Source organism: Haliaeetus albicilla, chromosome 2 (assembly GCF_947461875.1).
Source record: "Haliaeetus albicilla chromosome 2, bHalAlb1.1, whole genome shotgun sequence".
NCBI classification, from domain to species: Eukaryota; Metazoa; Chordata; class Aves; order Accipitriformes; family Accipitridae; genus Haliaeetus; species Haliaeetus albicilla.
Window position 1 is genome coordinate 62,741,019 of NC_091484.1, and position 21,270 is coordinate 62,762,288.

The following is a 21,270-nucleotide window of genomic DNA, read 5'->3' on the forward strand; positions in this document are numbered from 1 at the left end:
TCCGCTTCAGCACAGAGAGCTGGCTAGCTACCACTGTGTGGCTCGAGCTTTCTCCTTCCCCTCTGCAATTTCACCCGGTGTCTTTTCTCCACCGACCCCGAGTCCTGACGCCAAGAGCAACTCAAGACGCAAGGGCAGCCTCCTCAGCCCCCTTGCCCTCCAGCAGAGGACGCCGGGCAGAGCCGACCCCTCCGCCCGACGGAGACTGCGCGGAGGCGGCCCGCGCCCCCTCACAGGCCCGCGCCCCCTCACAGGCCCGCGCCCCCTCACAGGCCCGCGCCCGCGGAGGACGCCCCGCTGCGCACGCGCGCACTGACACCAGCGCCCAGCCCGGCCCTTCCCCGCCCGGCTCGGCTCGGCTCGGCTCGGCTCGGCTCGGCTCGGCTCGGCTCGGCTCCGCTCCCCTCCCTCTGCGCATGCGCCACCCGTAGGGGCGGGGATGTTTGTCTCCCTCTCCTCCCGCCGCGGGCGCACCTGAGGCGCCCGAAGCGCATGCGCGGGGCAGGCGGCGAAGGGGGCGAGGGAAAAGGGGCGGCGGGGCGCGCAGGCGCAGGCGGTGCCGCCGCAGCCTGCGCAGGGAGCGTCGGTGGGGGTCGGGTCGGGTCGGGCTGGGCCGGGCGCGCTGACGGGATGGACGAGGACGTGCTGACTACCCTGAAGATCCTCATCATCGGGGAGAGCGGCGTCGGCAAGTCCAGGTGAGGGGGCGCCCGCCTCCCCCAGCCTCTCCTGCCGCCGTGCGGGGCACCGGTCGGGCCCGGCCTAGTCCTCCGCGGCGCCGCGCTGGACACCACCGCCTCTGCCTCGGCGGCCGCCCGGCCTGGGCGCGGCCTGCCCTGAGGAGGGGTAGGCCCCGCGGGGGGGAGCTTCCTCGCCCCTTCTCGGCCAGCCCTCCCGCAGGCGAGAGGCTGCCCCTGCTCGGGGCTGCCTGCCTTTTCCGCAGCCCTGCCTCGGCCGCCGGCCCCGCGGCGGGGAGGGGAGAGCCGGTGCCTGCCTGACCCAGTTGGAAGCTGAGGCGAAGCGGAGCTCTGCCGGCCTGGCCAGGGCGGTCTGGGCCTCCCTGTGTCCTGCGCAGCCTTGTGTCGTGTGGCGATGGGTGCGCTTGTGCGTCTCCGTAGCGCTTTGGGGTTAATCAGGTCCATAATATGTACACGTAGAGTCACCAGTGACCCGGCAGTGGGTGTAGAGTGGGGGGCAGGGGCATATAAGGTTGGTAGTGAAGTAGTTCTACCGCTGATTCTTCTGCTGACTAATTATATTCTTTCTCAAGTACGTTGAGGCTGATTTCTTCCCCCTCCCACCCCCCTGCCTTTTCATGGCTTTTGTCTAAGCTACCTTTTTTATCTTTTTAGGTTGGTTTTTTTTTCTTTAACTTTGTTAGTGCTATAGATCTTAATAAAGGAAGTGGGATATAAATGCAGGCATCTGGGAGCATACCACAGTACTCAAGTTAGATTTGATGTTTTTATGGCAGTGATCTGAGTCTTCTAGCATGACCCTAAATAACATATAAGTTCCTAATTAGAAAAAAACCCACCACCCTTATCTGTTAAAAATCTGTCAGTCAATCCTTTGAGTTAGCTACTGAATTGATAATCTAGTACAGTAGGCTTCTGGTGACAGACATGATCTGAGCAAATTTCTTTTAGTTTAAGTCATCTCTTTTATGTGTGGCCATATGGAAGAATTTTTCCCAAGACACATAGTATGGACAATGGTTTTGTATACCTACTTACGTGCTTATTTCTTCACATCAGAAAATTAGTTAAAAGAGACTTTATGTAGAGGAAATGAAATTGCTATAAAACAATAACACTACAGCTGTTCAGGTACAGGAACTTAATATTGAACTATTCCTGAATTTGTGTCTCTTCCCTATCAAATGCTGTCTTAAACCTGGTCCTTGTGAGTGTGCTCTACTTTGTAGAAGAGGATATCTGCATATGAAAGAAAGGTGGGGAAAGTAGAAGTTGGCTGGGCTTAGCACTCAAGACTTGTAAACTGATGTTTGTATTCTAGTGGCTGTATGAGGGTTCCGTATTTTGTCTGTTTTGGGTGAAACTGGTTTTGGTTGTAACTAAAAATAGCTGCTCTTAAATAGCATCCTGATACAGCCATCTGAAGGTACCAGTAAAAACCGATGTGCTGTCAATTTTGTTTAATTTTAATTATTCTTCAGTAAATAAAGCTACCATTTGGTTTTGTTGTTCTGGAGTAAGGAAAAAGAGGTTGGTCTATGGTTAGCTTTGGACTTTTCACTCAGCCTTATTGAAGTAAAGGAATTTCAGTAGTCGCTTTTCTGTCAATGCAGGACTGTGTCCAAATGCTAAAAAGGACTTGGCTGCTAAATTCACATGCAAAAAGAGAGGAGAATAAAATGGGGGGAGGGGGAGAAGACCAAAAAAATAAAAAGGGCTTTGTTTTGTTTCTCTAGCCTGGAAATGAATAGAAGCTGTCAGTCATAGCAAACAGCTGTCTGCCACATGGTAATATACACTTGCCACAGATGCGTAAGACTGGTGATTTTAAAAACTGCATGCTGAGACTCTGTCTCTTGCCAAAATATTTACATTTGGCACAAGTACAGTAGCATTATGGGCCTAATACTATAGTGTGATGTGCTGGTAAATCTTAGTTGTAGCTGTTCTTCTTTTGGTGGCAAACATATCCATCAAGATAGGGGGGAAATGTTGCATATGTGAAACTCCTTATACAAAAAGAAACAAAACCATAAAACAATGGTGAGCTAATTCTACTCTTCTGTATCTTTATTTATGATGGGTGTAGTCCTTACTGTTCCACTGTGTGCCCAGTTCAAGGAGTAATTTCTGGGGTGAAAAGCTGACTTGGATTTCTTCTCAAGCTTACAGAAATACTGTGTGAGGCAATATGAAGCAAAAAAAAAAAAAATCTTAACCTTTGTACTGAATTCTGGGAGAACAAAAATAGCATAAGATAGAAGTAAAATGCTTTGAGAAGCAAACCATGTGACTGTTTAGGCAACTGATTTGAAAACTTGTGTGGTACTTTGCTTTCAAAGAGACATACTCGGTAATAGCTGCAGAGAAGAGGCCAGGGCTCTCCTAGCAGAGCATGTCTGCCATATAATTTCTGTGTTCCCATCTTTGTTTTTTGTGGGAAAGAAATTACCAAAAAATGAGATGTGTTTTTATTTAGCTATGTGATCTTGCTGTTACTTTCAGACGTGTAATTTATAGGCTTCCAGCAAGCTATGGATATGCTGCAATAATAGTAACTGTAATTTTTGTTCCTTCCCTGTCAGCCTTCTACTGCGGTTCACAGATGATACGTTTGACCCGGAACTTGCAGCAACGATTGGTAAGTATGTGCTCATGCTACCTTAGAAAAATTTATACCAACTTCAGTACAAAATTGTAGTTTGTTCAGACTTGCCTAACCAGTAGTGAAGTTCAGACATGTCTGGAAAGAATGGATGTGGACACAGTTTTAGCATGCAGTGCTCTTTGGTGTAGAGCACTGACTGTACTGGCCTGTAGTTGTCCCCTTTATGTAAAAATATATCCTTGGCTAGGAAAACAGATATAAATGTCACCCTTCACCATGAAGATGGAAGTCATAGGTATGGGCAGTGAAAACCTCTAGTGGAACAACCTGCAGTTCAGTTTGCCAGCATTTTAGGCTAAAATGGAAATGTAAGAGCTATTGTTATGTCTCCTATTGATTTATCTGTGCAAGATTGCTATCAGGTTGTTTGAATTGTAATATTGCTGTCCAGAACTTGTGTTCTATGTGATATGATACTTGGTAGCTATCTTAAGAAGACTTAAGACTCCCTTTAGTAGGGGATGTTAGTTCTTGCAACTTTGATAATGCTATAGTGGACTAGGCTCTGTGTGGCATCTGCTTTTCCTCTATAGGGAGGAAATGACAATGTGGCTTTTTTCTTGCCTACTTAGTAATCAGTTCCTTGGCAGCTAGACTCTTGAGAAAAATGGAAGAGAGCCAAAAATCTAGAGCTGCTGGGAAAAAAGGAGGGATGTGTCATTGCTATGTTGGTATGATACCTACTAACAGTGAAGTCAGTTGGGCTGGAGGAGGATGACCCAGAACGCAGGATATACTATGTAGATGGTTGTCAAAGGAAGCAAAATGAAACTATGAAGAATGTGATGCAGCTCTGTGCCAAATTAGTAACTGAAGTAATGGAAAATAGAGATGACTTTTCCACACAATGAATTTCAGTTACATTTTTTACTTTCTCTGTAGGAAGAGTTCTGGCTAAGGACTTCTATCAGATTTTTTCTTTGAGTTCAGGTGTTGGTAAACAAAGCCAGCTCTGTCTAATCGGTTAAGAAATCAATAAATTGATCTGTTTTTCATTAACATTAATCAGATAAGAGTACTGTTTCATGTAAAGCACTGAGCAGCCAAGGGGAGGAATGGCCTACTTTTGTTCATTTCATTGCTCGTTAAAAAATGAACTTGTACAAGTAGCCCTACTTAAGCTCATGAGAAAGGATAGGGTGGAAGGAAACAGGAATGGAACACACCAGGTGGTGAAGATGGCAATTTTGTATTCTAATCTAAATAGTTTTGGCACTGTATATACTTCAAATCACTTTACTTTCTTGGTGTGTCAACCATGTGGGGCAGGAAGTCAGTGCAGAATAGCTACTTTAGCTTTCATGATGTTTTGGATACCAATAGACTAGTTTGATCTCAGTGTGGGCATCTTTATTGTTTGGGGTTTTTTGGTTTTTTTCTTAATTGTGGGTTTTTTTCATTCTGCTGTTCATACATAATGCTCTTTACCAATGTCAAAAACGGACATCAGTGCACTATTTGAGAAACTAAGGAATTATTTCCTGAAGTAATTCTTCTTCTTTGGGATTTGTCAAAATGCACAACAGCATGTGTGGTAGCTAATTGTTGGCTGTTAATAGCAACAACTCAAGGTTTGCTGCTGGCAGATCCTACCCTGTTCTGTTTCTGATATGGAAAAGGGGGAAGAGTACTCAGTGTGAGCATTACTTCAAATAGAGTTTGAGTTCTGAAACAAATACACTTATCTGGAATGAATATGATCATCTGGCAGGAAAAGAAAGTTTCTAGAGACTGAGCAAATGCTTGTCTAAATTGCACTAGCTGTTAGGCCCCTCCAGCTGATGTTTGCAGTTGTGTTGTGCAGTAGAGCTACTGTGACCCCAACTGTGAAAGTCCTATAGTGTGGTGTGTGGAGCACTCTTGTGGGATAGCAGATTCTTTTAATTTTTTTTTTTTTCACTTAACAGGAAGGTGAGCAGTATCTGGGTTCCTACTTACTTTCTTGTTTCCTTTTTTTAAAAAAAAACCTACTAGGTTATGGCATTGCCATTTTTCTGGTGAATGTATTGCTAAGAAACAACATGTTAGCTTTAAATTCAGGGCAGGATTTGTTGTTCCTATAAAGTACCTGGAGTGGGTTCTTAGAGATAACTTTCCTGCTGCATGAAGACAGATCCTAGATGCCTAATTCAGGTACTCGCAAGATAGTGAAATGCCAAAACACTTTGTGAATCTCGACCTGGATTTCTTTTTTTGCTGATTAAACACTATTTCATTTTGAGTTTGGGGACAGAAGAGGCTTTTAAATAATTTTAAGGCTTTCCTGTTGAGACGGCAGAGTATGATGCTTTTCCAAAATGAATGGATTGACTACAAATAATGTCATCTTTCAGTGTCATCTACATACTGACTGCTGGACTGGTTAAAGTGACTATATTTTTTTTAATTTGGATTAGAAAGTGGAGAGATAACATGCTATATGTTTAAAAAAAACTAAAACAACAACTGCACGCAAAACCACAACACTGAGGAAAGCCTTGGCTGCAGCACGACTGGTCCCTTGTAATGACCTGTTGAGTTGTACCTTATCTTCGTAGCTTGCACAAACTTACTGGGTGCAATTTAAATGAAACCCTAAACTATTGTTTTGTGGTTTGTTTTTTTTTTTTAAGAATTTTGTAAAAATCCTGTCGTATTCTTAGAAGAATAAGCTGCCTTGGGCAAATATTTTGACTTCAGGAGCTTCAGTTCGATTAACCATGTTTTAATCAACCTAGGAGATCGCCTGTCTTCCTTGCATTCTTTTGAGGCTAACTTGTTCACCAGGCTTCATCACAAGGATCTTATCAGACTATATATACCTTGGTATTTTTTGTTGTCCTTACTGCTCATGCTTGCCTTTACTTGCTTGCTCCTTGTATAAGAGATTCTAGATAAGTGTTCAGCGCAATCCCTATTTCTTAAGTGAAGTAATGTATTGCACAGATCTGATGTCTCTTAGCTTTTTAGCCTTCCTTGCACTTGGAGTCCTCCAACTCTAAGCTGTCCAACTTGTCCGTTACCTACAACACAAACAATACACTCTAGCTGATTTTGCACTTCCCTTAAATACAGCATGGCATACTGGCCTAAATGTGAGAGCAGCATGAAGGTGACAGAGCTATTCCATGCAGACTTTTAAGTCCATGGTATGTTAGTGTGTAGTGCTGAAGTGGTAGGTATGAACACACAGGAGTACAGTCTAGTACTGCTGTCTTGTTTCTGGCTGCTTTCCAAGGCATGGTGGAAAGCACTGTCAGCTTTCTTTTGTCAAGGTTAGAAACATCACTCTTGCAAACCCAGAACTGACACCTGTCACGCAAACTTGTCTGTATTTCACTGAAGTATTTAGGGAACATAAGTACCCTGTTTGCTCAATTTAACAAGATTTTCTTGAGCCCTACTTTTTTTCCACTTGTCCTCTTTTATGGCAGATTGATAATCAAAAACCTAGTTATTTAAAAGATTTCCTTTTGTTAACTGGCTTTTGTATATGTTGAGCTCCATGGCTTACTAGAATTTTATTTGCCACTTGATCACTTTAAAGGATATATTTTGGTGTGCTATTAGTTCATCTTCATACTTTTGCTTTTCAATAATCAATCTATAACACATGGGGTTTATTCACTATTTTAGTTTCTTAATTTGCTTGCATTGCTCATGCAGAATTTAAAGCATTATCTTTTAATTTTCAGCCAGCAGCAAGGCTAAAGGTGTATATGTACTTTCCATTAAATGAAAATTGCAGTTACTGCTGAGTGCTGAAAAACTGGCAGAACAGGATGTTCTTCAGGATCAATTTGAGTCAACTTGCTAGCATTGCAGTCTTCTATGAACTAGGTAAAATTCTAAAAACTGGTGTTTAACACAAAGTTAATAGTGACTGTTCTTTTCTGTGAACACAACTCTAGGCTAATGTACCATTCTTGTGCATGGTGTGGAGCATTATATTACGGCTAAGTTAGGGACTAAGAGTCTTAGTCCCTGAAAAAAACAGAGTTCTGTTTAGTTACTGCAGAAGTTAATGTACTTTGGCCAAATTTTGCTCGAAATAAAGAGTATGGGCTTTTTCCATTGCAGAATGTAGTCTGAAAATGACTTCAGGGAACAGTAGTGAGCTGAAGTTGTGAAACAGAGGAATAAAAATTGTGTGGTTGTTTTTTTGTTTTTTTTTTTAAATAAAGCTCTTTTAAACCTCAGTTGCAGTAAAGTTGTGAATCTGCTTGCAATGTGCAGTTTCTTAAGCATCTTATACACCCTCTGTGACTTTGGAAGTTGAACGTATTTTGGCAGCTGTTTGCACTTGTTTGTAATCTGCATAGCTTTGGGAATACAAGTGCAGCACACTTATCATAAGGCCCTACTTAAATAATTTGTGTTAGAATAATTAAACCAGAAATTCTTATTCTTCTAACAGCTACGATGACTACAATTTTAAGTCAAAAGTGCAGAAAGTTTGATGTTACACTTGAAAGTTGTTCATACAAAGGTATTAACTTTCCACGCTACTACTTCATTTCAGGGCTGCTGCCTGGTGGGGAGTGAGAGTCACTCCAAAATAATTGAAACATGCTTCAGTTACTTGCTGTTGGTAACTGTTGTGGTTTAACCCCAGCCATCAACTAAGCACCATGCAGCTGCTCACTCTTTCCCCCCCCACACCCAGTGGGATGGGGGAGAGAATCAGGAAAAAGAAGTAAAACTCGTGGGTTGAGATAAGAACGGTTTAATAGAACAGAAAAGAAGAAACTAGTAATGATAACACTAATAAAATGACAATAGTAATAATAATAGGATTGAAATATACAAATGATGCACAATGCAATTGCTCATTACCTGCCGATCGATGCCCATTTAGTCCCTGAGTGGCCATCCCCCCACTCCCACTCCCCCCAGTTTATGTACTGGGCGTGATGTCACATGGTATGGAATACCCCTTTGGCCAGTTTGGGTCAGCTGTCCTGGCTGTGTCCCCTCCCAGTTTCTTGTGCCCCTCCAGCCTTCTTGCTGGCTGGGCATGAGAGGCTGAAAAATCCTTGACTTATAGTCTAAACATTACTTAGCAACAACTGAAAAGATCAGCGTTATCCACATTCTTCTCATACCAAACTCAAAACATAGTACTATACCAGCTACTAGGAAGACAATTAACTCTATCCCAGCTGAAACCAGGACAGTAACCTAAGGATTATATTACAGCAAAGTGGATCATAACTGTACTCAGCCTCTCAAACTGATGTGTGTTGCTATATCCTTTAAATTTGCACAGTCGTTAACATCTTGTCCTCCCTGGCTTGAGTTTTGTGCAGCTTGTCCTTGGGCAAGGGATAGGCTGCTAGTTCCTGTGTATTTAAAAAAAGCAAGGGGGAGAATTGTCAGATGTTGAGGTAGATGACCTATCAACAGCAGAACTGTCATCATGTTGTTTTCTTGGTCACTGAGCATGGTATTGGTGAGTCCCTGATGTTGCTGGAATCTTTGTAAGAAACGTACTGTGTATTCAAATCATCCGAAGCTTATGTGACATGTTTGGTAGAGGAATTACTGTAATCTAACATTATTTCTCACAGGATAGCAATCATGTAGTGGATGAGTCTCTGTCTGTATTGTTTTACCTTTGCATGATCACCTTGATGGGACTTGGTCAGATTGTTGGAGATAGGGAAACAGAGCCAATAGCTACCTGAATGCAGCTTCCTTCTTTATTTTAAAAGTACGTTGTTCCTCAAGATGACAGATGTACTCAAGGAGAACACATGTATGAGTAATGAATAGAAAGTTAATCCATTTGTATTATAAACTTGAATATTTGTCCTGGAATATGTGCTTTAATATAGGAAATGTAGTATTTGCATTATTTCCATAAAATATTTTGAGTCAATGGCTTAAAAGGCCCTTAGGCTTTTGTAAAAGTCTGTCAGCAACAAAACCTTGAGTTTTGAGCAAGGTTCGTAAATAGCTAATGAAACTTACTCTTCCTGCTCCTGTCAAAACACAACTTGTTTCCCGAGTTTGATTTTTTTTTTTTCTTTTCTCTTTAATTTTCTTTCAAAAATAGCTGTGGTATGTTTGAAGAACTAAAATATTTTTCCTCCTCTAGGTGTGGACTTCAAGGTGAAAACTATTTCAGTTGATGGAAACAAAGCTAAACTGGCAATATGGGTAAGTCTCTCCTAAGTTCTTGAAGTATTGCTTTGCTTTAGGAATAGTAATGGCTTGTATAAGGAACAGTTTGTATAGAATCCTTTTCTATTTAATATGAAGGCGATCTGGAGGAGTGAGAGGTTAATACTGAACCATTCAGAAGGTGGAATGAATTGTGGGACAACTGGCTAATGGGGCAGTTCTCTTGCCTGTGAGCTGCTTCTGCAGCACTGATTCCAGGTCAGGTTGGGATAGGAGTAGAGAAAAGGAGGAGTAAAATGGTGCTAAATCAATCAGACTTTAAAACAGTGAATGTGGCCCTGTGTAGATTATTTTTTTTTTATGAGTAATTCATTGTTTAGCTTCTAAAGAGTTAGCCCTCACTAATCTGAGACTTCCTTGTATACATTGTTCTTGTTTGTACTTGACAGGTTTTAAAAGGGTGCACTTCTTAACCTAAACGTTTTAGGCAAAATTTAGTAGTGTATTAATAGGTTAAGATTACTATTGCATGCTCAATTTATGCTCCAATGTTACCTCTCAAAACAATTTTTAGCCTATAAGCTTCGTAGCCGTCATACAAAGACTTTTATATGCTCAAGGTCAGCGTTATTTGTAGCAGATGCAGCTGGAAGAGGGAGAGGCAGTGTTTGTAATCTTAGCCTTAGAGTGTTCAACATCTACTCTAGTTAAAAGTAGAACTTCTAAATTCATGGCAAGTAAGGTAAGAAAAAGTACTTCCAAGCTTCTTTTTGAACATTCTGCAAACCAGGCTTGAAGCACCTTTTGAATATTCAGACCCAGTTGTGACTTCTTGTAGCAAGCAAGAGTAAAACCTTGTTTCTCATATAAGCGAGATAATCTTTACTTCCTTGGGAAGTAGTAGTGGAACATGAGATATGAAACACTCTCAAAGCAACAAGTATTGCAATATATATTTCGACTAATAAACAGGACTTAATGTCTTAGTGTGACAATAGTAATCATCACTAAAATAAATGGGTTTGACAAGGAAAATAACTGCAACACCTTGACAGACAAATAGACATATAGGAGGAAAACCAGACTGATAGCAGAATGATGAGTGATCATGGGATGGAAAATATTACATAGGACTAATGTAGGGTTACCATCTTATATATTGGTGAATACAAAGAAATAATTCTGCGGTAAACTGGAAAAGAAAAGCTGTATCATGACACAAAACCAGTTTGAGATGTGTGGGATGGCCCGAGGACTTGTAGAATATTGGAAGTCCAGTTCAGTTATTCAGATTCTTTGGCAGGGAACCATTTTGAGTCCGAAGTGTTTCATGCATCACTTCTAACCTGGGGTAACTTGGATGAAGTTATTTAAAATCTTCTATGCGTAAAGTCTGCAATGAGTGTGCACTATAACTTAATCTCGATAAGAAAACAGCATTCTAATGTCCGGGTTTTTTTTGCAGAGCTGTTGATGCTTTAAATTTGAGCTTTACTCAGTAAAGTAAATTCAGCTTTACTTAAAAAACAGAACAATCTCTGACTTATTTCTGCTTCTGCTCTGTCATAGCACATTAAATGCATTTACCCTGGCACTGAATCAAATTTAGTTGGATGAGGTGATTGAAATGAAGGAACTAATTTTGTTGCCATGAGTATTGATGCTTGTTACAAAGTCTTAGTTAGTACTGCAGCTGTGCTTCTTTCTTGCTGGTTGCTGCAGTACTGGCTGCAGAACAAATGCTTCCACAGAAATGGCTATCTTATTGCTATATAGTCCAGTTATTTACCACACCTAACAGTTTAAACGTGTTTCCCAGGACAGGCTACATCAAATCTCTAAGCTAATGTGCAGTAAAACATCAGGGAAGAGTATAAACTCGGTTAATCTGGTAGTTGAATATACTTTGAATCTTATTTTGTATGTTCATTAGAAGCAGAATAGCTGAGAGCTAAACTAGATTCTGCTCAAATTCTGAATAATGGAACTTTCTGAATGGCTTTTTAGGATACCGCAGGTCAGGAGCGGTTCAGAACATTAACACCCAGTTACTATAGAGGTGCACAAGGTGTTATCCTGGGTAAGTATAGCTTTGCATGCTATTTTGAATAAGTTTGTGGTTTTCTCATGCATTGGAGTTATACAAACTCATATAACCTTTCTGTAATATCTAATTGATATTAAAAATCATTGTATCTGTGTTGAACAACTCGTATATTAAAGGATCTTGAATTTGATGTCTGACCTCTTTCTCATGTAGTCAATCTCACTGGCCTGAGAACCACTGATTTTTGCATTAGATTTAAAGCTACTGCCGTTTGAAGGGATAGCTTGGAGCTGTCCCTGTGCTGCCAGGAATTTGTCTTTTATTTATTGTTTTTGTTTTTTTGCCTGTGCTTACTAAGCCCAGAGTCAAAAAAAAAAAAAAAAAAAAATTTTTCTCTTCTCAGTGTATTCTTTCTGTATCAGTATGTATACAGCTTTCTCTTTTTCTTCTCCCTGTTCCTTTTTCCTAATGAAATGAATATAAACACTGTGGAGTCTAGCTGGGATTTTTTGCTCTGTGTCTCCATACTGATGGGATGTTACACAGTCAGAATTACTTAGAAAAGGCTAGCTGGGAGCATAAACAGCATCAATCTGTGTGGGAGAAACCCAGGCCAAACCCCATAATTGCAACTTCACAGCGAAGTCACTTTTGCTTTTCTTTCATATATGGAAACCTCTTAACTAGGCACTGAGCTCTGAAGTTCTGCTTTTCCACTGCTAGAAGTGAGGAGCTAACTAAAGTAAGGGCAGGGAATTAAGTTTAATTTTTTTTTTTAAGTTGTGTCTGACTTGAGAGGTTCTTTGTAAGATATTGTGTCCAGTTAAATTGTTTAACCTGGAGTAACCTCTATCATGAGACTTCCTGGTAGGTTTTGTTTTGTATGTACTATTTCCCAAGTCTGAGTTGCATTATCTTCCTGGTATAGGAAGATGCTGTCAAGGCATGTCTTGTCAAGTCACTTAGTTGCTGGCACTGACCTGCCACTTACTGTTGAAAGCTGTAAAAGTAAGCAAGCACTATTTGGGAACTAGAAAGTTCTGCTGTTGAGATTTGCTCTTGTTTTATTTAATAATCTCCTGACTATTTTTTTGTTAAACGACTTCCTAATAATAAGGTTATTCATGCAAGCCAAGCTATAGATTTGATTGAAACCAACTGTTTATGCCTGTCTGCACATGCGATGTGAGAATGAAGGAAGAAATACTTTCATAGCTTGAAATGGTAGTTATTAGATAGTTGCTGGGTAGTGGATTTTAGGTTTAAGAAAGTCTGCCTTTTGTCTGCTCTTTCTGCTCCTAGCATGGCTTATTACTTATATCCCACACAAATGCTAAATAGTTTGAAACACTAAAATGCTGAAAATTCAGTAGCTCACTGGGATTTGTGAGGATTTGGTGGTCAGTTTACTTTTTTAGCTAAATCAGTAGCATAGCAGTGGTGTTAAGGCCTAATTATCACTAATTAACTCACTGCAGAAGGTCATGCCATCCTCTTTGCATATCTTTTGTGTAGTGGTGTTAATAAGTATCCTATGTCAAGGGTCTGGAAGTGTAGAATTCTTTGGAGAATGATAGCCTCTAGTCTGTAAGCTAGGATGTCTCAAGTAAGTCTGAGAACAGTAGATGACTGAATCTTAGAGTTGCTCTGCCTTAGTATCATCAGTGATTTGAGCTGGTGGATGTTCAACTTTTTTCCAATTATTGTCTTGCTGTAGTGAGTAAATTGGAATCCTTGGAACTCCTTCAGTTTTCTAATTCAAAAAGTGATAATTTTTGCTCCTTTTGTAATATAAGCTGTATTTCTTGGAAATATATTGTGCAAATAATATTGCTAATATCTTTCAGTGTACGATGTCACAAGAAGAGATACTTTTGTCAAGCTGGATAACTGGTTAAATGAACTGGAAACATACTGCACAAGGAATGACATAGTGAAAATGCTAGTTGGAAACAAGATTGATAAGGTAAACCAAATTCAACTGCAGTAAGTAGTCTGTTGGTGTATTTTGTTAATAATGCATATTAATGCTATGTCTTATTATAGGAAAACCGTGAAGTTGACAGAAATGAAGGTCTCAAATTTGCAAGAAAACATTCCATGTTGTTCATAGGTATGTTACAGATATTTGCAGGGATCTTACTTGATTTTTGTTACATAATGAAAAGTACCACTTCTGTAGGTCTGATGGTCTTTAGATGTACAATCCAATTAATGATATTTTTCAGCTGCAATAGGTACAAAGATAATAGGTATTGCCATTTTTTTAAAATTCTCTCTAAATATGTCCAGATATCTATTCTAATTGGATGCGTATCCTGAAATTCATAATGATTAAGGGTGGAATACAGGCTCTACTGTAGTCTGACAAAACCTGTTTTAGGTTTGGGGTTTTGTCTGATTTCTTTTCCCAGCCAACTTGCTAAATTAATAACAGAAGCAAAATGAAAGAGGGAAAACTGGTACTAGTGGCCAGTTTTCAGTATAGCAAAAGAGCTGGTATTTGACAGAAATCTGTATTAGAACTGGGGTGTAAAAATAGGTAGGAATATAATTAACTTGTAAATGGTGGGTGGGATTGAATAATGACATAATCATGACTGGAGCAAATGCTGGTCTCATCTTGCTGCAAAATGAGATGGGTCTTGTAGGCAAAGCCTTGTAACGATAAATTAAAGTGGGTGGTGAAGTGATTCTTCATGCATAAGTTTATTATATGTTTCATTTAAGGATCAGCAGGGATTACTTTATAGGATGACTCCAGTAACAAAGCAGTTTGTTGACATGTCCTGTACTTAGACTTATGTTCCTAATCTCTGACTAATGACATGTCTTTGTCTAGTACCTTGCTGTGTTTCTTTTTGGCTACAGTGTCAGATGTGGAAATAGAAGTTCAAAGTTGAGGCATAAGCTGTTAAGTGCATGGAAGATGAAAAGAAACATGAAAATTAAACTATAACTAAATATATATATTTGCATGCTACATATGCTAAGTATCTGCATGGCTGTGTAGAAGAACAGGGCAAGCCCTAGTGGGACTGAACAGTTTCAGATGGTATCTGTTTCTCTCATAATATACCCTGTGAGCAAATTTCTTGGGTTTAGCCAAAGTAAGGCTCCTGAGTGAAATTACCTAGAATTCTGCTAACTGCAGAAGAAATGAGATTCCTTATTGCTTTTTATCACATCAGTTGTATCATGGAGGCTGACCCAAAATCCTACAGTATGGATCCTTGCTTCTGTGGTATGGTGGTACTGCAGTTCTGACTAATGTACAGAACTGAAATACAGAACAGCAATCAGGTTTATCAGACATCTTCAGTTAGTAGAACCCTCCACTCTTCTTTACTGAAGTGCTTTCCACAGAAAAATAAAGCTAAGCTGTAGCTGTCTCCATATATTCTAGTGACATTCAACTTGGAAGCTCTTCTGTTAAGAGTCTTTTGAAGTGCAGCCTTATGTGGTGACAGAAATCTGCAAACCTGCTGATTTTGGCAGTGCTATGTTGTTATAGAAGATACTGTAGAAGTTGTAAGTCTAGGTTGTAGGTTGAGACTTAAATGAAAGAGCAATATTAAACACGTTAGTGGAAGCTATGCTAACATTTGACTTTTTGCATCTCTTCTCCAGAGGCAAGCGCAAAAACATGTGATGGTGTACAGTGTGCCTTTGAAGAACTTGTTGAAAAAATCATTCAGACTCCTGGACTGTGGGAGAGTGAGAGCCAAAACAGAGGTGTAAAGTTATCAAACAAGGAAGAAGGATATGGAGGAGGAGGAGCATGTGGTGGATATTGTTCTATGTTATAAACTTTGGGAAGCTTATTCTTTGCATATTTAAACAGATAGTGACATCTTTCTGTACATAAATTCATTAAATGCTATTTTTAGGGACCTTGCAGTTTGCACATATTTGTTTTGTATCATGACAGTGAACACTTGTAGGAAAAACGTTCTGCAGCTTTCCCAGTTTGAAAATGTTATGGTAAGCATGCCCAATTTGCAATCTTCAGGTTTTTATAAGTAGCATAAATTATGTGCAAGAACAAATGCACTAAAAATTTTACGGCTGTATACATTCATCATGTAACTATTCTAAACAAATCCATCTAACAGAAACACATTACTGCATTTTCTGCTCTTCGTCTCATTTTTAAATACTCTTGAAATTATAGAACTATATAGTGTGCACAGATCTTGAAAACAGTGTGAGCTATAAATGTTACATTTCATCTCTTCTAGTTAATGCTTTTTTTATGGTATTAAAAACAGCAAGATTATACAGTTCTTAGACAAATCTGCTAAATTTTTGTCTTTCAGCAGAGCTGTCTAAAATACAAATTGGCACAGGCCATAGTTGGTATCAGCACCTTCTTGAAGAGATGCTTTGAAAGCTTCCTTTGCAAAGCTGGGGGACGCCTGTTTTTTCTTTTTAATCATCACTTCAGTTGATGGCTTAACTGGAGTTTTAATCCTGTGATATTTATATACTAAATTTGTTGTACTCTTGCACTCTAAGTTTTTATGATGTGGTCTACTCTAGACTTGCTGTAGAAAGTCATCATTATTGGCAAGGGGTCTGAATGACATCTTTGTTCTTTCATTGTGCATCAATTTGCCACACTTCAGTACGGATGCCTAATTTTCCTAAATGTTTGTAATATAACTTTATCTCAAACTGTAGCTCACTGTGGCTGTGAAGATCTCTATCACATGTCTGCTTTGTGCGGCTACTTGTTCAGAAATAAAACTTCCTGTCACAGACACTAAATGGGAAGCTATAGGGCTTCTTGAACTCTGTATGGAAAAATACTATTGCAATGAGTATTCACTTGAATTTACTGTGTCAAAGCCAATGGTTTGTTTCAGAAGACTTGTATAGACTAATAAATTTTTTTTCCACAGTATTCAACTTTTCTAACCTCTTCCTATTGTAGACTTGTATATTTTCTAGCACATACAGTTTAAACAAGGTCACTTCTTATGGACAAATTATTTCTGATTTCTGAAGGACAAGACAAGGATGCTGTGTTGTTGTGTGGTTTGTTTTTTTTTTTTAAATAATCACTATAGTGCAATCGGTAACTGAACTCTTGGGCAGTTTCTTGTAAATATAGTGAATGACAGTACCTTTTATTACTGCAAGGTTTTGTGTAAATGTCAGCATACATGATCTGTATTTTGCAGCAGGTCTTGGCTGCTTCTGTTAAAATACACTTTATTCTTCACAAGGAAACCTTGTTTTCTATTCTGTTTTACACTTGTTAGAAAACAATACCAAAAACTGAAGACTTAACCATGCTAGTTGTTTTTACCAAATATTGTATCTATAGTATTGTTAATGTAGTAGGATAATTTAAATATGTAAAGTAATTAACATTAAATATACATACATACTGTATTAAAATGTTAGATTTGTATTACTGTTTCATGCAGAATATGTGGGCTGAGCAAATCTTGTTTGTTAGCATTGAGGTTGAAGGATTTTGGGTTTTGTAGGCTAGTGTAGAGGAAACTTCTAGGAGCATTAAAACTCTGAATAACTTCATTATTTTAGTATTGTTTCAGTAATATTGGGCAAGTATCATAATGCTGGCAGATGCCTGTAATTTATTTCCGTACTTATTTTCCCCCTAGTCTGGGTGCATCCCTATGTTGAGAAGAGACTTAATTTTCAGTTTCTCACAAAAGGTCCTTTTATCACAGGACCTGGATTCATCTTTCATTCTGCCTTTGCCAGATCTGACAGCTCTTGTCAAAGGGAGGAACTGCAGGGCACTCTGAATAGCGGGTATTGTTCTGCAAAAGAATCAAGTAATTTGCTCCTTCTTTCCCTGCAAAATTTTTCTGGGGGGAGGAGTATTCTGAAACAGCATATTCAGTGAGAGTGAGAGCAGTTAGCTATTTATTTATGTTAAAAAGCAGATGTTTTCTAATTGACTTCTTTTAAGGGTGTTTGGTTATGTCCCTGAGGAATGTCTTTTCCTAGAGTCTCGCCTCCTTTCCTCATTGCTCTGTCAAGAAGCTGTTTACTGGAAGGGTGGGTTCCTGTGCTTCCAGTATTTGTTAGAGCAAATTTAGCATCGATTGATCTTACTCTGCTACACGTTTTTCTTCTTCGCTCTCCTTTTTTTTTTTTTTCTCCTTGGGGAGGGGGGCAGGGTGGGCTGCCGTCTTTCAAATAAGACTGTTCCCATACTTTCAAAGTTGTTTTTCCCCTTTGCACGTCAGAATTGTATCACCATTATCTCCAAGTGCACTTTCACGGTTGTAGCTTAATGCAAGCAGCATATCTGAAACTATTGCAAGCTGTATCACAACCTCTGCTTAATACTGGGTTAAGCCTATGTCTTCATGGAATATTGAGTATTGCAGTCAGAGAAGTATGCACAAGAGATCCTTTGGTCTATCTCAGTAGGTAGCTGAGGGATAATGGAAGTAGCTGTTGTTTGCTCTTCATCAAGTAATAAGAATGTGTCCATTTCCATGGCAGATAGTTCTATAAGAAAATACTAAACCAGAATGAGGTAACAGAAATCTTACATGATCATGAAAGACAGTTAAAACTGAAGTTGTTTCCAGTTCATTTACTCTGTTGTCAAAAATACTGACTAGCAGTTAAGTACTTGTGGCTGGCAGAGGTTTTCTGTAGTCTTTACACTAGCCTGGAAGAATATGGCACAGCAGTTGCATCCTTTTGAACTTACACTTGAGAATAATACTAAGTGTTGTCATGGTTTTGTCTTGATTTCTTCTTCTACTCCTAAAAAGGGATCTGGGACAGGCTTCTGGTGGAGATTTCAAGATGCTGGTTTGTTTTTTGGTTTTTTTTTTTTTTTTACTGCTAGTGGGGTTTTTATCCAAACTACAGCATCACTTTTCCTGTTCTCCTATTCTTCTGTTCTCCAAGCAAAAATGAGATCAACAGCTGGCTCAAGTCTTAACAAAGTGAAAATGCAAGTTCAGTAAGTCCCCAAGCAACACCAATGACTGTCTCATCAACCTTGGCAGAACTTCCAGAAACAGTGGTGTTCTTGCTGCCATCACATACCACAGTGGTAACTGCTCTGTATGCTTCATTTTGTTCCCTTGTTTGCCAGTAACCTGATACATAGTGAACTACAATAATGCTTGTAATCTTGCCCCATAGTTTAGTGTAATAATTCTATGTTTTGAGGCTGAACTGGCTGCATTTTTTTCAAACACTTGCAAAATCTGGGTAGCCTGTGTTGTGATCAGCACAAGTTACTGCTATTTAGCTACTGGAGGATTGATATATATGTTCAAGGTGCTGCATCCAGCCCATATGTGCTGTCTTGTTCAAAGCTCCTGTAGTTTCAGTGTCTTGCTGTCCTTCATGAAGGTGTCAGTAAGCAACATTAGTATGAGCAGGGCTTTTTCATGTTGCCAGACAAATCACTGCATGGTTTTCAGAGCTAGTTGAGCATTCAAGGGCAAAATACAAGGTGTTTTTCCTGGTCACTTTCCAACAACATTAGCTTTTGGGAAAAAAAGAGAGAAGCTCTCCATTAAAACTATTCCAAGTTTTGTAAGGTTTCCACATACCTTGCTCCTGAGTACCTGTGGCACCTTAATTAAAAATTGATGAAGGGTTCTACAGGCAAAGAACTGTGAAGGCGTGTTTCCAAACTACTGTGTGCTTACATACTATGGCTGACTTGAATGCAAGAGTAAGAACTTCTTCCTTGTCCTTGTGCCTGAGTAACAGCTGGTCCTTTCTGTTGGAATTAAAATGGTCATGGTGATTAAGGATTTTTTTTTTCCTCATGCTACTAGTTTGTGTAGCATCTATGCACGTTTTATGTACAGTGATAGCAAAATGCATAGTGAAGATCTAGAACTCTTGGGCTGTAGTTCTTTAGAAGCTTAAGAATCCCCTCAGAAGCAGCCTTAAAATAAAAGTGTCAAATCACGAATGGAAGGAAACTTTTCTAGTGTTTCCTATGTATGATCAGCTCTGGATTTACTTGGTTCTGGGAACAAGTCTGGTTGGATCCTTTTGACAGGAGTGCTTGGTTCCCAGTTCTTAATGCTTGTCAGGCTGGACTTTCTGATCTGAGGAGTGTGGCTGTGAAGATGATCTTGACAGCATGAAACTTGTTCTTTAACATAGACCTGGAGCTTCTCATTACTACATAAGATTAGGAGCAAAGCCGTAAACTGGGGTTCAGGGAAGAGCAGTAGCAGCCATCCAAACTGTGAAGGCAGTTTTAGTAATATATAATACATTTACAGTGTATTATATATACAAAATATAAAATATATAGTACACAATACAATAAGCATATGGAATATAATTATCAAACATACTTTGTTATTAATATACTTCATTAAAATATATAATCAATATATAAACATAATATGTAAATATTTTATACTGGTTAGAGATTATGTATCATCTCTGACCTTCGGCTTCAAACATAATGAATTATTTTAATTCAGGGTAGGTATGACAAAGGTACAAATCCTGTGGGCAGGTGTCATCTACAACAGAAGGAAGGATGCCTATGGAAGCAAGAGTTGGGCTTTATATACTGATAAAGCATGAGCTTGGTGTGAAATCAAAGCTGAAGTTCTATATTAATTGGGTACTCAGGGTGCTAGAGGTCAGAGATCACATCTGCCTAGATGTGATTTGACTTAGATTTTTCTGCTGAACAGTATGCCAGACACAGAATGGTTGAGGTTGGACGGGGGCTCTGGAGGTCATCTGGTCTAACCCTCCTGCTCAAGCAGGGACACCTGCAGCCGGTTGCGCAGGACAGTGCCCAGATGGCTTCTGAGTCTCTTCAAGGATGGGGACTCAACAAGCTCCCTGGGCAACCTGTGCCAGCGCTCAGCCACCCCTCACAGTGAAAAAGTGTTTCCTGATACTCAGCTGGAGTTTGGGCTGAGGCTAAAGCTCCCTGCCCTCCACCTGCTGGCAATGCTCTTCCTTGTGCAGGCTGGGGAGACTGTTGGCTGCCTTGTTGCAAGGGCACTTTGCTGGCTTAGGTTCCCTTGGTGTCTACCAGGACCCCCAGCTCCTTTTCTGCCAAGCTGCTTTCCAGCAGGGTGACCCACCAGCACGTACTGGTGCCTGGGGTTGTTCCTCCCTAGGGGCCGGACTTGGCATTTCCCTTCGTTGGGCTTCAGGAGGTTCTTGTCAGCCCTTAAAAGGGAGCTCGTCCCTGGGTGGGCTCGAACCACCAACCTTTCGGTTAACAGCCGAACGCGCTAACCGATTGCGCCACAGAGACTGATATATAAGCATTTTTCTTCAGAAGAGCTGAATTTCTTCCTAATCATGTTTGATAACTGCTAATGGTGGTGATTGTATATGTTGGACACTGACAAACCAGTCCTGCTGGCACATTGCTGCAACAAACCTGATGTGTTATTGTGTCAGAATATTGTAAGAAATGGGGGAGAGAAATGCTATTACCTCGGCTGTGGGGTGTGAAAGATGAGATTCTTTTGATGTGAAGAGGTAACTATTCCTCACCTCTTACCTCCCTCAGGAGAGGAGGGCTTGGGGCCATGTCGTGCTAGGCCATCTGCTAGTATTTCAGAGGTGGGTTAACAGCACCGTTTCTCTAGCCAAAGCTACAGAAAGGCCCTGCGGTACCTGTGTGCTTTTTGTGCACATGGGCATGGCTGTAAGAAGTCTGAAAACCTGTGTGTCTGTGATCGTTAATGCAATTAAAGCAAAACACAGGTACACTTCAGAACATGGATTAAAAGACATCCAAG

General features: G+C 40.1%; 1 protein-coding gene and 1 non-coding gene across 2 annotated transcripts; one reads left to right on the forward strand and one right to left on the reverse strand.

Annotated features, from left to right (window-relative positions):
- The first annotated feature begins 519 nt into the window (after positions 1–519).
- Positions 520–16,753, forward strand: RAB18 (RAB18, member RAS oncogene family). The gene is made up of 7 exons (XM_069777681.1): positions 520–698; positions 3,284–3,339; positions 9,446–9,507; positions 11,479–11,551; positions 13,366–13,484; positions 13,565–13,631; positions 15,149–16,753. Exons 1-7 carry the CDS (start codon positions 631–633, stop codon positions 15,325–15,327), a joined length of 624 nt encoding a protein of 207 aa, XP_069633782.1. The 5' UTR covers positions 520–630; the 3' UTR covers positions 15,328–16,753.
- Positions 16,754–20,703: 3,950 nt separating this feature from the next.
- TRNAN-GUU (transfer RNA asparagine (anticodon GUU)) lies at positions 20,704–20,777 on the reverse strand. Its single transcript has one exon. It is a non-coding gene; the product is annotated as a tRNA-Asn (tRNA).
- Between the last annotated feature and the right edge of the window lie 493 nt (positions 20,778–21,270).

Coding starts and splice junctions, on each gene's coding strand:
- RAB18 (XM_069777681.1), top strand. CDS start 631: ATGGACGAGGACGTGCTGACTACCCTGAAGATCCTCATCATCGGGGAG. Junction 699..3,283: donor AGCGGCGTCGGCAAGTCCAG/GTGAGGGGGCGC, acceptor CTTCCCTGTCAG/CCTTCTACTGCGGTTCACAG. Junction 13,632..15,148: donor ACATTCCATGTTGTTCATAG/GTATGTTACAGA, acceptor TCTCTTCTCCAG/AGGCAAGCGCAAAAACATGT.